The sequence below is a fragment of the Micrasema longulum genome, unplaced genomic scaffold (assembly GCF_059751315.1).
Source record: "Micrasema longulum isolate JH-2025_06_02 unplaced genomic scaffold, ASM5975131v1 h1tg001769l, whole genome shotgun sequence".
NCBI lineage: Eukaryota > Metazoa > Arthropoda > Insecta > Trichoptera > Brachycentridae > Micrasema > Micrasema longulum.
Window position 1 is genome coordinate 359,043 of NW_028278944.1, and position 15,154 is coordinate 374,196.

The 15,154-nt window shown below is 30.0% G+C and overlaps 1 protein-coding gene across 1 annotated transcript in view; it reads left to right on the top strand.

Annotated features, from left to right (window-relative positions):
• LOC148274053 (glutaredoxin domain-containing cysteine-rich protein CG31559-like) overlaps positions 1-15,154 on the top strand; it is a 239,372-nt gene that overhangs the window by 156,266 nt on the left and 67,952 nt on the right. Inside the window, exon 3 of the mRNA XM_088237703.1 lies at positions 13,736-13,969. Coding sequence (XP_088093829.1) covers positions 13,736-13,969 — 234 coding nt within the window. The remainder of the gene's footprint in view (positions 1-13,735; positions 13,970-15,154) is intronic.

Sequence of the window (15,154 nt, forward strand, 5' to 3'; positions counted from 1 at the left end):
CTACCATATAACAGGTCTCAGGTGCGATTCCTGACATGGTTGATATGAAATATCATTCATGTAAAAGGATGTTTTTATACTATAATATTTCAATGTCCCTGGACTGGTACCTGAAGCGTAATTCTTATCATCTTACCTCCATGTAACAAAAATGATCAAGATACGCTGCGAAAGGTGTACCAATGCAGTGCCCTATGCACAAATATTTTTTTTATCAATGAGAAAGTTAAATATACAGTGATAAAGAAGCTCGTATAGCTTTGAAACCAGTCGGTACAAAAAATAAAAAATAAGTTGTTAAAGACAAGATTATTTTTATTTATTTAACAATATTAATTACTTTTATTTTTACCGCGCATTGAATAAACATTTTTTTTGTCCAATTACTCACAGTTCCTCATTACCTCATTTCGTAATTTTAGGAAAGCAGATTATATTGTATAAATGTCTGCAGGTATATTAAATTTAGGTAATTATTGTATTCTATAAAAGGCAGTAAGCCGTATTAATTATAAAAAATAAACCCAACCCCATTCTGCACGTGGTGGTGCATAGGGCACTGCATGTGATCGTCAGAAAGGTAAGGCGATCAGTCTCGCGCTACAGGCGCCAATCCAGGGACAGAAAAATATTAAAGTTTTAAACCACCTTTAAACAAGCATTTTATGCTGATCCTCTGGAATCGAACCCGGAACCGTGAACCACTACATTATGAGGCGGAATTTTCTCCACTCGGTTTCTTTTTTCGGGATTTTTGACCTAGAGCACATATCAAGTCAAAAACACTCGTCTAGAATTCTGGTTCTATTTCACACACATAACTGTATTCTTTATTCGCCCGAATATAGACAATATTTATTTATTTATATATCAACGGTTCAAAGAACCTTTTACAGAAATAATCATAGCAGGGAACAATTCATTGTGTAATATATGTACAATATGAAATATGACTATACAATTCAACTAAATAATTAAAACTAAACAAATTGGTATTTTTTTTTTTTTTAAACTGCAAAAAAGTAAAAAAGAAACATACAAATATAAGATGACAAATAAAAGATAACAAATTGAAGTGAGAAAACCTTATTTTCTAAATATAAATATAGCAAATTAAAATTGAGAATAATTCAACCTAAACATAAAGTAACTAGTATTTAGCTAGGTTATTATGAAAAAGAAAAATAATGCAACAATAATGCAATTTACACTAAAAATGTATTATGTAACTTAGTAGACATTATATTAATAAATATGTACATCTCCCCCCCCCCCCCTCCTTATCCTCTCTTCAAGCATTTTTGTTCTTATCCCGCCCAATTTACAGTAACTTAATGTTCTTAAAATTAATATTTAAAAAATCTTTGATCATTAAGTACATGAAAATAACATTTTTATATTTATAAATTGTATGTATTTATTTGATAAGTAATATATTTTATTTACTAACTTTGTATACTATGTGGAAATCTGTCATCAGTTCTTAGTTTATACACTATATCTGTTTGTTTACTAAAAATATATATGTAGAACTGTTGATTTCCCTAATAAAATAAAAATAAAAATAAATAAAATAAGATTTTATAAATAATACGTTTTTTGGATCTTTGGATGTGTTTTATAAAAGTAGTAATTACAAATATTTTTTAATTATAATTAGTATTATTGTTATTATATTTACTATTCCTTTGGTATATATAAAATATTTACCATGATATATAAAATACTTTTGCTAGAAGAAATACTTTCTACATTGTTGATATCACTTTTCTCATACTTTATACACGTGCAGGGGAGGAAATTGAAAGCTTTAATGAAAAACACATTTTCAATGGCAAACTTACGCCACAAACGTTTATTTACTTGTGTGTGTACGTCGTTATTAGTTCATTCCAAGTAATAATATATATACTTAAGTGTTGGAAGAGCTTACTCAAGTTGTTAATGTTACGAAAGTGTTTATTTAGGATAAAATCGATGAAATACCGTTGGTACAGACTGATAATTAATAATTATTTTAACCTCGTTAGAAAAATCGGTAATCCGAAGATAAACGAATTCAAAGCTTGAAAGTGTCTCTCAAATATGTAAATTTGTTGCAACAGAGAGGGAAAACATTATTGAGAAGGGAATATGGAAGTATCGGCATTTACAGGGCTTATGACCTTGGAAGGAAACACAGCATGTCAACAAACGTTTGGACATACCTAAAACGTTGTTGTTGTTCAAATTCGTATAGAAAGGCTAGATTTTTGGGGCTAGGTGGGACTAAAATTCTAGTATCTTATCGGCATATAAAGTAGATTTATTTTACAAAGTAGTACAAGTATTGGGGCGATGCTATTGTTTGATGGTAGTGGGATGGGGCAGGAACGGCTATTATTTAAGGCTAGGAGTTATGAAGATTTAAATTTATTGTACCATCATCATCTTCATTCCCTTTCCACACCAAATGGTGCGTAGGGCACTGCATTTTCAAACTAATCTCAGCGTATTCAAATCTTTCATTTACATGAAGATAAGATTATCAGTCTCACACTTCAGGTGTTCGGGGACTGAGTATTTGTAATATTTCAAGTCAACCATGTCAAGAATCAAACCCGAGACCTCTTGCATGGTAGGCAGACGCGCTGACCACTACGCCACAAGGCCGACATATTGCAACAGAGAGGTAAAACTTATTTCAGAAGGAATATGGAACTAGGCCATTTACATGGCTGACGAACTTTCATGGATATGTACATGTACATGTGTATGTGAGTTTGATATTTGGTTAATTATTATTAACACTTTATTTTATTTTAGTTTTTTATTTTATTTTTTATAATTATTATTTTCTTCAATTAAGTTGTTCTTCTTTTAAGGCTCAATAATTATCGCAAATGTTATACTCGCTGCATATGTATGTATACTTATTATTATGTTATCCGCACTGTAAAATGTACATACATATCTAAATTTAATATCTATTCTTAACTTCTTATTGGTAATATTTATCTTTTAGCTTACGAGAAGGCCTGTAATTGGATCTTAATATATAATTTAACCTACACTGTAATTAATAAACATTGTAATCTGTTGGCTTTCCAAAATAAAATAAAATAAAAATAAAAATAAAATAAAATAAAAAATTATCTTGTTTAAGTGTCAACTTTAGACATTATGTAAAATTTGCTCTCTACCTGTGTTTAAACGTCCATATTTCTTTTCAAACTTCCGCCCAAACTCTTTCATCTGTTGACTTTTGTCAAGTAAAAGGACAGAAACTCTATTATAGCATATCTTTAAAGAATCGTTGGACCAAGAGTTTTATTCGGGTAATATAATAAGTTATTATATAACCCTGAAGAGAGCAACTTATGTTTGCCGAAACAAGTCGGCTGTGTAAGTATAAATGGGGCTTATAAAACAAAGTGTTATTATTTATACCTCTAAAATATAAAAACGAACGAACCACAAAGTGAATGCTACAAATATTCGTTTTTTAAATATGTTTTTATATTATCTCTAAAATACATCAAGGTTTATAACTTAAGTAAACATAAGCGTTCGAAATTACTTTTGCCTTAGCTTGCATTTTTTTTGTAAAAAAAATGTAACCTGTTTTATAAAAAAATAAAAAAAACATTTGAACGTGTTTTCGTAATACGTTGGTAAAAAATACGAGTGATTTTGTGTTATTTCGTATATCAACGTCATATTATGTAGTTCAAAACATTCTTGCAGTATAAAAATATTTACGTTGTTGCATGGTTGTGCGCTGCAAGGTACAAGAGATTAGTCCGAAAAATAAACCATACAGTTTAACTTAAGGTTAATACAACCTCGTTCGTACTTCACACTTTAGAGGGTTGAGTAGTTCTACAGGTGCCTCATTTTCTCCATAGCTGATAAAGCCATCAGCTTACCTGGTTATTCCGTTCCCTGCCCGAACACTGTACGCTATTACTTGACTTGAAAATGAATAAGAGTCTGAAAATATTTATTAAGAACATAATTACTACACTGGTATCAATGCCTGTGTATGGTCTCAAAAACATCCGAAAATATTCAGATAAGTGAAATTTCCCATTGGCAATTCACAGATTTGAAAAAATAAATATTTATCATCATTCCCTGTCTGCTCCCTAGCTGGAGCATATGGTATCCATTAATATCCTTCAGTCATCTCTATCGGCTGCCAGCTCCTATGCATCCTTCCAAGACAGACTCGCGCCAGGTTAGGTCGGCGTTTAGGACGTTAAGAACCTGATGCCTTGTACTTAGCCTACTTCAGCCAAACGTGGTTAAGGCTTTCAAGAAGCAACCGCAGTATATGTCCCAACCTTTTTTTTAATCTTTTTTTTACTTTTTTTTGCCTTTTTTACCTATTTTACCTTTTTTTCTAGATTGTTATTCTATGTCATAATAATTTGATCTATTTAATTTTACTATGTATTTTTATTGCTATTTATTGTGGCTTGACACGGGCATGGCCTAAAAAGCCTTAATAAGTTCATAAATATCTAATTTCGTAATTTTGAATGAATAAATAGACAAATAAATAAATAAACCACCATCTGACCTCCGCTTGATGACAGTTGTCACCGGAGCTTGCTGCGTCCGTTCCTTTATTACTTCATTCCTCACAAAGTCAAACCACCGCAGACCCAAGATTCTTTGTAAATTAAACATTAAACGGTCTATTAAAATCTACCCAAAATGATTGACTGTCAAATCGGTAGATTTTCAAATTGCTTGCCTGTCTAATGATAATGTTCAGCCCTACGGGAAATCGAATATAAAAAATCTATTTTTATCCGCAGCAAAAATTAAAGGATTAAATCAAAAGGCGAAGTTTCTTGAAAATGTATGGAAAAAATAATCAAAATAAACTACTTTGAACGACGTCACGAGTTCTTCCAAATTGACCAATTATTGATTTCCGGTTATGTTAAGTCAACTGACCATTCAGCAGAACTCACTGAGAAGAAGAAGAAGAGAACTTGAGACATCAAAGGCGGATTTATTTCAAAATTACTCACCTTTAACAAATCTTAGCGCTGATTATACGATATAAAAATAAAAAAATTCGCTTCAACAGAAATTCAATAAAAATTTCCTCATTTTCTTTTTCGTAAAATATTTTATTAAAATAGATTGTTCCTAAATTTATTAAAATAACATAAAACTATTATTATTACATCGAACGGATATATCAGGCTTTTGCTGCGCTTGCACTGTGCATTTAATATCCTTAGCCACCCCCTCTCTGCTGTCGTTTACCCCCACCTATTTGTACTATGTTCTCACCAATTTATATCGCAGAAAAAAAATAAGCTAAACATGAGTCGGATTGTGGTCGGATTGTGGTCGGATTGTGGTCGATTGTGGTTCAAAAGAACATAATTATTTATTTAAAAAATACATGTATAAAAAAAGATAAAATTCATAAAAAACTCAATTTACATGTCATCTTTTTCAATGCATAATGAAATTACTATTTTTTTGTTTTTACTAATAAAGGCTATCAAAATTATTAATCTTCCAAATCAACGAATAATATGAGAGTTGTGATAGATATTTGGCTTACGGTAAGTAAACTGACCAATCAGCAGAACTCACTGAGAAGAAGGGGAAACTAAAGAACTCTTAAAAAAACAAACAATTCAATGTTAATGAACTTTTTCAACTAGTATCTTCATAATTTATTCATAAGTTAGCCACTATATCATTGTAGACAAAGAACTAAAAATTGAAAAAAAAAAAAAAATATGAACACTTGTATTCAGTTATGGGCCAGTGAAAATTACAGTGATCCACCATTGGCTGAGGATAACAATATAACAATATTTAAAATATAAAAACCACAACGAAGAATGATTTTGTCGCTATAACGATATGAAATTGTAATAAACATGGACAAAATACAAAAATATCAGAACAATATCACATACAATATTTTAAATCGAGACAAGAACAATCGAGACTTATAAATCAGGGACTGAAGTTATACAATAAACTACCAGCGAAAAGACTACTAAACTACTAAACAAAAGACTCAGACAAACTCTTTAAAAGATGTAAAAAATATTATTGTTAACACCATAATATGAATAAAAAAATATGTATTATTTTTGTAGAATGAATAGGGTAAATAATAAAATTTTAAATAAAAATAAAATTTTAAAAAATTGAGACGTCACACGCGGAGTAATTTCAAAATACAAAACGTTAAAAATCGTTGCCGTGATAACACGATACACGAAATTGAATAAAAAAAAATTTAGGCTCAATTTACTATGATCATAATTTAATATTTAATAGCTTCTCAAAATTTTCATTTCTCTCTATTAAATTTGTAGTTTTATTCCAATTAGTGTTTCGATAAATTTCTCGGTTTGTGTATCGTACCTTTGTGTAATTCAAAGGGATATTTGTAAAGTGAAGGTTTAATTCATCTGGGAAATTCCATGCAAACCTTTCAAGGTTTTAATATGAAAGGACGTTATGAATAATGTAAATCGGGTACATTATATTATGCAAACCATATCAATATTATTCAAATCAGACAACAAAGATGCTAATGTTTTCTATATTTCGTTGTCTAATAAATATGAGAAAATCACCTTGAACTTGAATTGGATATCGCTTTGTTCTTCCTAAGGGACACAAATTTTAGTAGCCACAGACACATATGTTAGTTCTTGAATAGTAAAGAGTATTAACTTTAAAAATAAGCAAAGTGAATAATAACATCATCGTAATATTTAATTCGGCTAATTTTCAATTCCAATTTTAATATACATGTTCATTATAAAATAGAGTTTTTATTTCATACATTAATAAATAATAAAAATGAAAAGTCGGTAAAATTTGGTATATTTAAAAACAACGCGTAGGTATTGACAGTATCTTGAGAATAATATGTAAAAAATAGCAAGAGAATCTTGTTTAAAAAAATTCCCTCAGAAGCATAAAAAATTTAAATTTCTAAGGTAATATTGTTCAACTTAGAGATAGCCCTTCCAACAAACAAAAAGAATTTAAATTCCTTTTTCGCCTGATCCTGCAAGCTTATCTTTACCGACATTGCCCAAATTTACACGATTTGCTACTTACCGACAATAGAAGTAAAAATATAGGTTTTCAAGCATTTTTATCATATAATTTATGAATAAAAATAAAACAAAAACTAAAAAAAAAAAAAATTCATTATTTTTCCAGTATCTAAAAATATATATTTTTGCTTAGAATTAGAAAAAAAATGACAATGATGGGTTAAAGATTTTTAAACCTATTTACCAAATATCTTTTTAACTCGTAAATACACTATTGAAATAACTTATTTACCGACACTGAAATGCCGCAAATTCCGGAAAAAATATTTATTCAATCAAATTTTCCCCTCATCTAATGGCACTTACAAATAAAAATATGAGTATAAGTACAAACTTAAGATAGATGCATGTAATTTTTTTATATTTTTTTTAATGTAAAAAAAAGAAGACCAAATAGTTACTAAAATATATATTTTAACTTAAAATATGGCAAACCATGATATTGTAATAAAAAAACTAAAATAATTTATGAGCATAAAATAGTTAAGGCATTAACATAAGTCCTGTCCGTTTTTTTTTCAAAATTTGAAAATGAGCATCAAAAGTAAAACAAAATAGTAAAGGTTTTGTTCGTCATTCGTAAAGCAATTTTCTGCTTTACATGTATTGTGTTTGCTTTTAGGTTACATATATTATTTAATTTCATTACAAGCCTTCAAAATGGAACGTCAAGTTGACGTGAGCATTTTTGAAATTGCATTACTAAATTAGCTTTCAATCGAGGAAAATAGGATTTCAAAGCTTGTCGCAGTGTACGATGAAGGTGCTTTGAATTATTGTCTTTTTTTTTAAATAATGAAGTCAAATACCTTATTTACTAATTGGTCGTATTTTTTGTTGTTGTGTCATCTTGTTCATTTTATTTTAAAAAACGGACACAACTTATGTAAACACTCAATACATTTCAAATTGATTCTCAACACAATATACAATACATTCACATGAGACGACTGTTTTTTATGAGAGAAATATGTTGTTAGTCCACGTAAAAATGCACAGATGATTTGAATTCGGTTTCAAATGGGTTTGATAATTTTTTCTTGACTGTTTAATTTATACTCCGGCTTAAAAGAAAATTTGCGAAAAAAAATATCCAATAACTTAAACCCAAAACTAATAATTTTAAAAAAAAAGACATTATTTGAAACATTTAAGTTTGTAAGTAAAAATTCTTGATGGATGTTCATTGTAATTTATTAAATAAATAAAAGACGAGTGATACTTTAATCACTCGTCTTTTGTATCATCAATCATTTCTATCAATAATGTGATACTAAAATAACAACAGTTCACCAAATTCGGTATTTATCCTTAAAAAATATTTAAATATCGAAAAAAAATTCTATGTTTTACATAATTTTCGATTCACTCTATTTTATTTTTGTCAATTTTAAGTTACGTTTTCTTACTTCTCGAGTTAACTATGTACGATTAAATTGTCTTTTGTACCGTGGATAAATACCTTGGAAATTGAAAACACTGCGTTCAAATACTTGGATTCAAAAGGCAGTGCAATGCCCGTTAGGGGTCCGAACCTTTTAAAAGTTTATGTCTGAAAAGTTGGATTACGATATTAAAGACATGGGATAACTTTTAGATTTATTGTCCATAAAACTTTTTTCCATGAAAGTTGTGGACATATTGTAAGCCATACATATACTTTCTAATGCAAATAGAGAAACAACATTAAGAAAAACAAACGGATGCATTTACTTGCCAATCAATATCCTAGCAACATGAATATTTATAACATACGCATTGTAAATTTTAAAACACAAAAATATTTTTTTATGAAAAAATATTAGTTTTTAACCACTTACGGACTTTTTATGTCCTATGTACTTTTTGTTCGGTTTTTATGACATAAAAAGTCGGTAAGTCGTTAATTATAAATATTTACCAACATTAATTCAAATGTTTGACGACAAAGTTAATGCTTTAAACAAACATAATGTATTATTCGTCATCATCATCGTTCCCTTTCCGCACCTAATGGTGCATAGGGCACTGCATTGGTACACCAATCGCAGCATATCTCGATCAATTTGGTCACATGAAGGTAAGGTAATCAGTCTTACGCTTCAGGTACCAGTCGGGGGACTATGAGATATTCTAGTGTGAAAACACCCTGTTAAATAAATATTTCATATCAACCATGTCGGGAATCGGACCCCAGACCTCTTGCATGGCAGGCTAACGCGCTGATCATTACGCCACGAGGCCGACATGTATTATTAACACACTTTTAGTTTAATAAAAAAGCATTTATTTTATTCAGTTTTATGTTTTTTTTATGTTAGGTGCTTATTTTATGCTTTGCTTATTATGTGCAAGGTTTATATTTATTTGTAACTCTTGCCATCGTGTGAGGATCTGGTGAGATAATCGGCGGTGGTTTTATTAAGGGACGTCTCCGCATTTGCTTTAAGAAGAGGAAACCGCGAAAAACTCATTCAGGAGAAGCCGGACTATTGACAGGCATTAACAGACCTTCCGTTCCACTTTCACAGTGTTTGGCATTTTATGTCCTTAATTACTTTTTCTGTTTTTACTACGTATGATATTTCTTCACGCGATTATGAAGCTATTAGATTAATTTACAATGTATTAAAGAAAATAATGTATATTTACATTTATTACAAATTCACTTACTTTCATTGTTTTTTAGGCCGTGCCCGTTTTATGCAAAAATAATTCATTGCAAAAAATATAAAGTAAAATAAAATTGACAATAATTTATTAAATGCGATTCAATGCATTAAAATAATAATCCTAATGAAAGAATTATTATTGAAAACGGTTTTTAAAAAAATATGTAAATCTATAAATCTATATAATGCTATAAATTTTTTTATGTGGTTTATGACGTGTAAATTTAAGTCATTAATAATGTTTTAAAATCGCAGTTTATATGATTTCAAATAATAAAACAAAACAAAAAAAAAAAAAAAGTTTGAAAAGAAAGCAATCTGAACCTTTAATAGCTGCCAATTGCGAACTTTTTTTTTAAACACGTCTACACTTGTGGAATCTTTTAAGACTGTCGGAAAATTATTGATGAACTTATGAATTAAATTTATATTGAAATATATTACAATGATTCAAAACTACCTGTTTTAAACTAAGAGTAGCATTTCTTTAAATTTGATGTGTTATCTATAGATTTTTGTCCAGCACTTTTCACTTTTACAATTCATTTTATTATTTAAAATTTATATCTGCAGCACTAACTTTGTGGTTATTCATTATAATAAAATAAATAAAATAACTTTGCTTGTGACCACTAATTTTTATTTTTCACCGGCCGGTTTCAAAGCAAACAAGCTTCTTCTTCAAGGTTTACGTAACTAATGAATTGATTCCTTTTTGTTTTCTATCATGTTCACTAAATACTACACGTGGATCCAATAAATCAACTGGTTTTTTTCCCTACACGGGTGGTAATTTGATATCATTAATTTCGAAGTAAGACAGGAGAGGACTAAAAGAAATATTGTTTATTTGGTTATTAATTTTTGTTTTCTTATTATGAATGGCATTTTTAAAGAATCAATTCATTAGTTACGTAAACCTTGAAGAAGATGCTTGTTTGCTTTGAAACCGGTCGGTGAAAAATAAAAATTAGTGGTTAAAAACAAAGTTGTTTTATTTATTTCATTTTATTATAGATTACTAAATTACATATCTGAATACTGTGTTTCTTGAACTTTATATTGTTTATGTACTTATGTTTTACAGTTTAATTTATATGTATATAAAAACTTTATAAGCGTGTTTATTATTGATTTTTTCATTTAATAAAAATTAAAGAAAACACTTAAAAAAAAAAAAACAATATGTATTTTTACGAAATAAACAAGTTGAAAATTGATAATGAACACGAGTTTCGAGTATTCAGAATCATCCATCATCCTTGTTTATTTTTACACCTGATAGAAACTATATGTTTAATGTATTTTAAATATAAAATTTAAATATCAAAATCATAATTATCAGGTTAAATTGACGGTTGAAGCGTAAGTTTTATCACCTTTGACGTAGGTAGTATTTAAGACTTTCAGAAAAGTAAAAACCATAGTTAAATGATAGTCTCAAGTTCATTTACTTATGCCATCTAGTTTTTAATGTTTTCAGATATTGGTGTTTATGCGACTTTTACTTAATTTACTTTAGTAAAAAAATACAGTATAATATTTCCATATTTGATTTTAAGACCAAAGTATTTTTTATTTGTAAGAATTATGCCGTTAATTGTATAAACATAACTCAAAAACGACAATTTCAGACTCATGGCAGTATTTCGCTTAGCTGCGAATTATTTCATCTAAAATATTAAATATGCCTGCCTCTAAAGAATACAGTTCTGAGAGTTAAATAGAATCAGAACCTTGGACGAGTGTTTTAAACTCGACGATTACTCTCAGAGAAAAATCCCGAAAAAATAAATCGAGTAGGAATAAGTAGGACACGTAGGGTAGTGGTTGGCGCAAACACCTACTAGATAAATTTCTGGCAGGATTGATGTGCGATATTTTTTTTAAAATTGGTTAAACACTCTGATATTTTTCTACCTTGGACTGGGACCTAAAGCGTAAGACTGGTCACCTTGTCTTAATATGACAAAAAATAGAGGTACACTGAATTTTTTTTTACAATGTGCCCTATGCTCCATCGGGTGTCGATGGTAACAATATATTTTTTAAATATGAATGCAAATGAATGCAAAATTTATTTAAGATTCCGTCTTACTTGGATTAAATTTACTAACACCACATTTTTAAATCCAAAATTAAGATTTTTGAATCCCAAAAAATCATATCAAATTGTACTTTCATGATCGCACAGTTAAGTTGTGTTTTAAACCGTAAAATGCCTACTTTTCACATTTGCTGTTGAACAATTTTCCTCGGAAATCGAATACTAAAGTCGAACAATAGACCACCAGACCATTGTTTAAAGATGTTCCAGCTTTTGAGCTTAAAGTTCCTGAAAGCTATGTATGTATTTTATACTGTGCCAACACTGAATATGTACATCAGTATAAACGCAAAGTTTTCAATAATTCACAATATAGGTTATGTGCATAAGGTTCATAAATGAGAGATGTAGACGTTTCGAAAGATGAAAATACAGAATTCTAGGTATTCACAGGGTGATAATCCATAATTGGCATGTTTAAGTTATTACTCAACGCACTGTGTAGCAATCACCACACTGCTCATATTTAGACCAGCATATTTCTTCAAATATTCCATCTGTTGGTTTTTGTAAATTTATTCAACTTTTTGTACTTAATGTTATTTGTACATTGGCGGGCTTATTGCCAAATGGCAATTTCTTCCAACCAACCGATAAAATAAAAGTTTTATTTTTAGAATTCAAGTTACTGAACATATTCAATAGAAAAAAGATTTAAAAGCTAAAAATATATAAAAATAGAAATAAACGTAATAAATTACCTTAAATCGAAACTATTACTCAATGGGAAAAAAGAAAAAAGAGGAAAGAGGAAAGGGGGAGAGATTAAGGAAGAGAAAGGAGATGTTTCTTCAGACGTGATTTAAACAGATAATGATAATGGGAGATGATTCCTTAGTCAAGCCGCATGGACACTATATGAGTTAGAGAAGAAAGAGAAATTGTGGATGGGGATTAAGAGAGTGCCTTGAGAATTAGAACGAAGAGGTAAACCATGAACTGATAAACGTTGAAATTTTTCACGCAGGTATATAGGAGCGTTAGGACTATGAAGTACATTGAACAGAAGTGAGAGGGAGTGATAGTCTCTCCGCTGTCTAATTTTGAGCCATTTCAGTTGCCTACGATAATCAGAAATGTAGTCATATTTCCTAAGACCAAAAATGTACCTTATGCATGTATTCTGAAGTCATTTAAGTTTATCTAGTTACTTACAGCTTAAATCAGTCATAGAAACATCAGCGTAATCTAGAATGGGTAGTAGTAATGCTTGTACAAGGGTGCATTTAGTATTAATGGGTAAGAATTTTTGCAACCTTCTAAGTGAGTGTAGACTGAAAAATATTTTGCGGCGTAAATATGGCGTAAGTCTGCTGCTTTTGGGTACGCCACCGGGGACCGGCCTTGAGGGTCACCTAGGGACGTTATGCTGCTCCAGAGAGTAGATACTTACATTTCCTATCACTGTCGACATAAAAGGGTTTGAACTGGGTGATAGGTTCATTTATTTATTTTATTTATACCCTTTTCACTTCCTTGTAGACAATGAGGGGGATTTTAGAGCGACATTAAAAGGAACAATTAGAGTCGTAAATGTAAATATTTGATTGCATGTTTCCTAACTGAATTTGGTTAGTAGAGGAAAAAAAATTGCTTTCAAAAATTCCTTAAATTTAAAGATGTTGATTTAAAGATTTAAACGAAATTTTTGACGAAAATTTGTTTTGTTAACCAAAAAAAAACGCTGGTCTTAGTACGGGGCCCTAGTGAGACTGGCAATAATTGGATAAATATAGTCAAAAAATAATTATTACGTATTTTTTTTTGTCATTTTTTTCGTAGATTGTTTTGTAAACGAATTAATGCATAAATATATTTTATTTCCATTTTGAATAACTTTAAATTCATGGCTAATATTATTATTCACTTATTTACAGAGTTACAAAGAAAAAGACGCTGGCAAAGTCGTTCTCTACAGCACCTCAATGGGCATCGTCCGAGGAACGTACCAGAAGTGTATTCTGGTGAAGAAGATCCTAAGGAATCTGCTCATCAAGTATGAGGAGAGAGATGTCTTCATGAGTGGAGAATACCAGGAAGAGATCAAGGACAGAATGAGGAGTTCAGATGTCTTGGTGCCACAACTTTACGTAGATGGACAACATATCGGGGTGAGAATAACAAAACTCAATTTTTTATTTATTTTTAATATTGTACAAAATAATGTATTAATTTTTTTTTAATTTTTAATTCTGTATTTTTTTAGTAATTAATATTATGATCCACAATTATCGTTGTACTGTAAAATATTGTTTTCTCAAATGTTACCGTGGTGTAGTGGCGGTCTCCGTGGCGGTCTCCGTGGCGTAGTGGTAAAGACACTTGACATAAGCACGAAAGGTTCCGGGTTCGATTCTCGAGAACACAAAAATTGATTTGATTTTTCGCAAGCCTGGGTGTTCTGTGTTGTAATTCACCACTGTAATTAAGCCTCCTGGCCTGTTGTGGTGCAAAAAGAAAACTTGTCACTTGTGACGTTGGTACTTTTAATTCAATTTAAACTTGTGAATCGGTTTTTTTTTTCAAAATAATTCTCAAGGCTTTGTTTTGTGATTTGGTAAGTTTCTTTAAATTTTCTTTATTTGATAAAAACAATAAACTGTAGTTAATGCGTGATTCAATAATTGTGCTGTTAATTATTTTGTTTTAATGCTGACTAAAAATGTTTTTTTTACAAATAATTTTCATTAAAATCTAAGTGTTTTGATGAAATGTAAGTTTCAAATCCATCATTACACCTAAACATTTAATTTTACTAATTTATTATTATTTTGAAGAATGGAAGTCAGTACTATATAAGCTCCTGACGTCATTGCGACCTGTTTAGATCTATTTTGATGGATCCATGAAATTAGTTCTCGCTCTATGGCCCAGATTTTTAAAGAGTCCGGCTATTGTTTGAAGGGCAAGTGTTCTCATTTTCCTAAATCTCTCCGTCCAAGCTCAGATCCATAAAGTATCTGGCTATTAGGTAGGAGGCGAGTTCTTTAACATCCTTAGGTTGAAACAGTGGTCACCTGAGGATAGAGTTTCTTTTTATTTTATTTTATTTGAGATTTTTACAGCTATTATTGTGAATTTGTTTGACATAAAGCATCACATTCAGATAGAATGTGTATCGATGTTTCTTCATCTGCTGTACAGAGCATCTAGTAAGTTTCAGAATAGTTTATTTTATCAAGGTGTTTATTCAATTTGTAGTGCTCTGCAAGGGCGAGAGATAATCTCCACTTGATTATCAATCCTAAATCACTAAACTAATATTAGACTCATAGAGTACATACTTTTATCTCTCT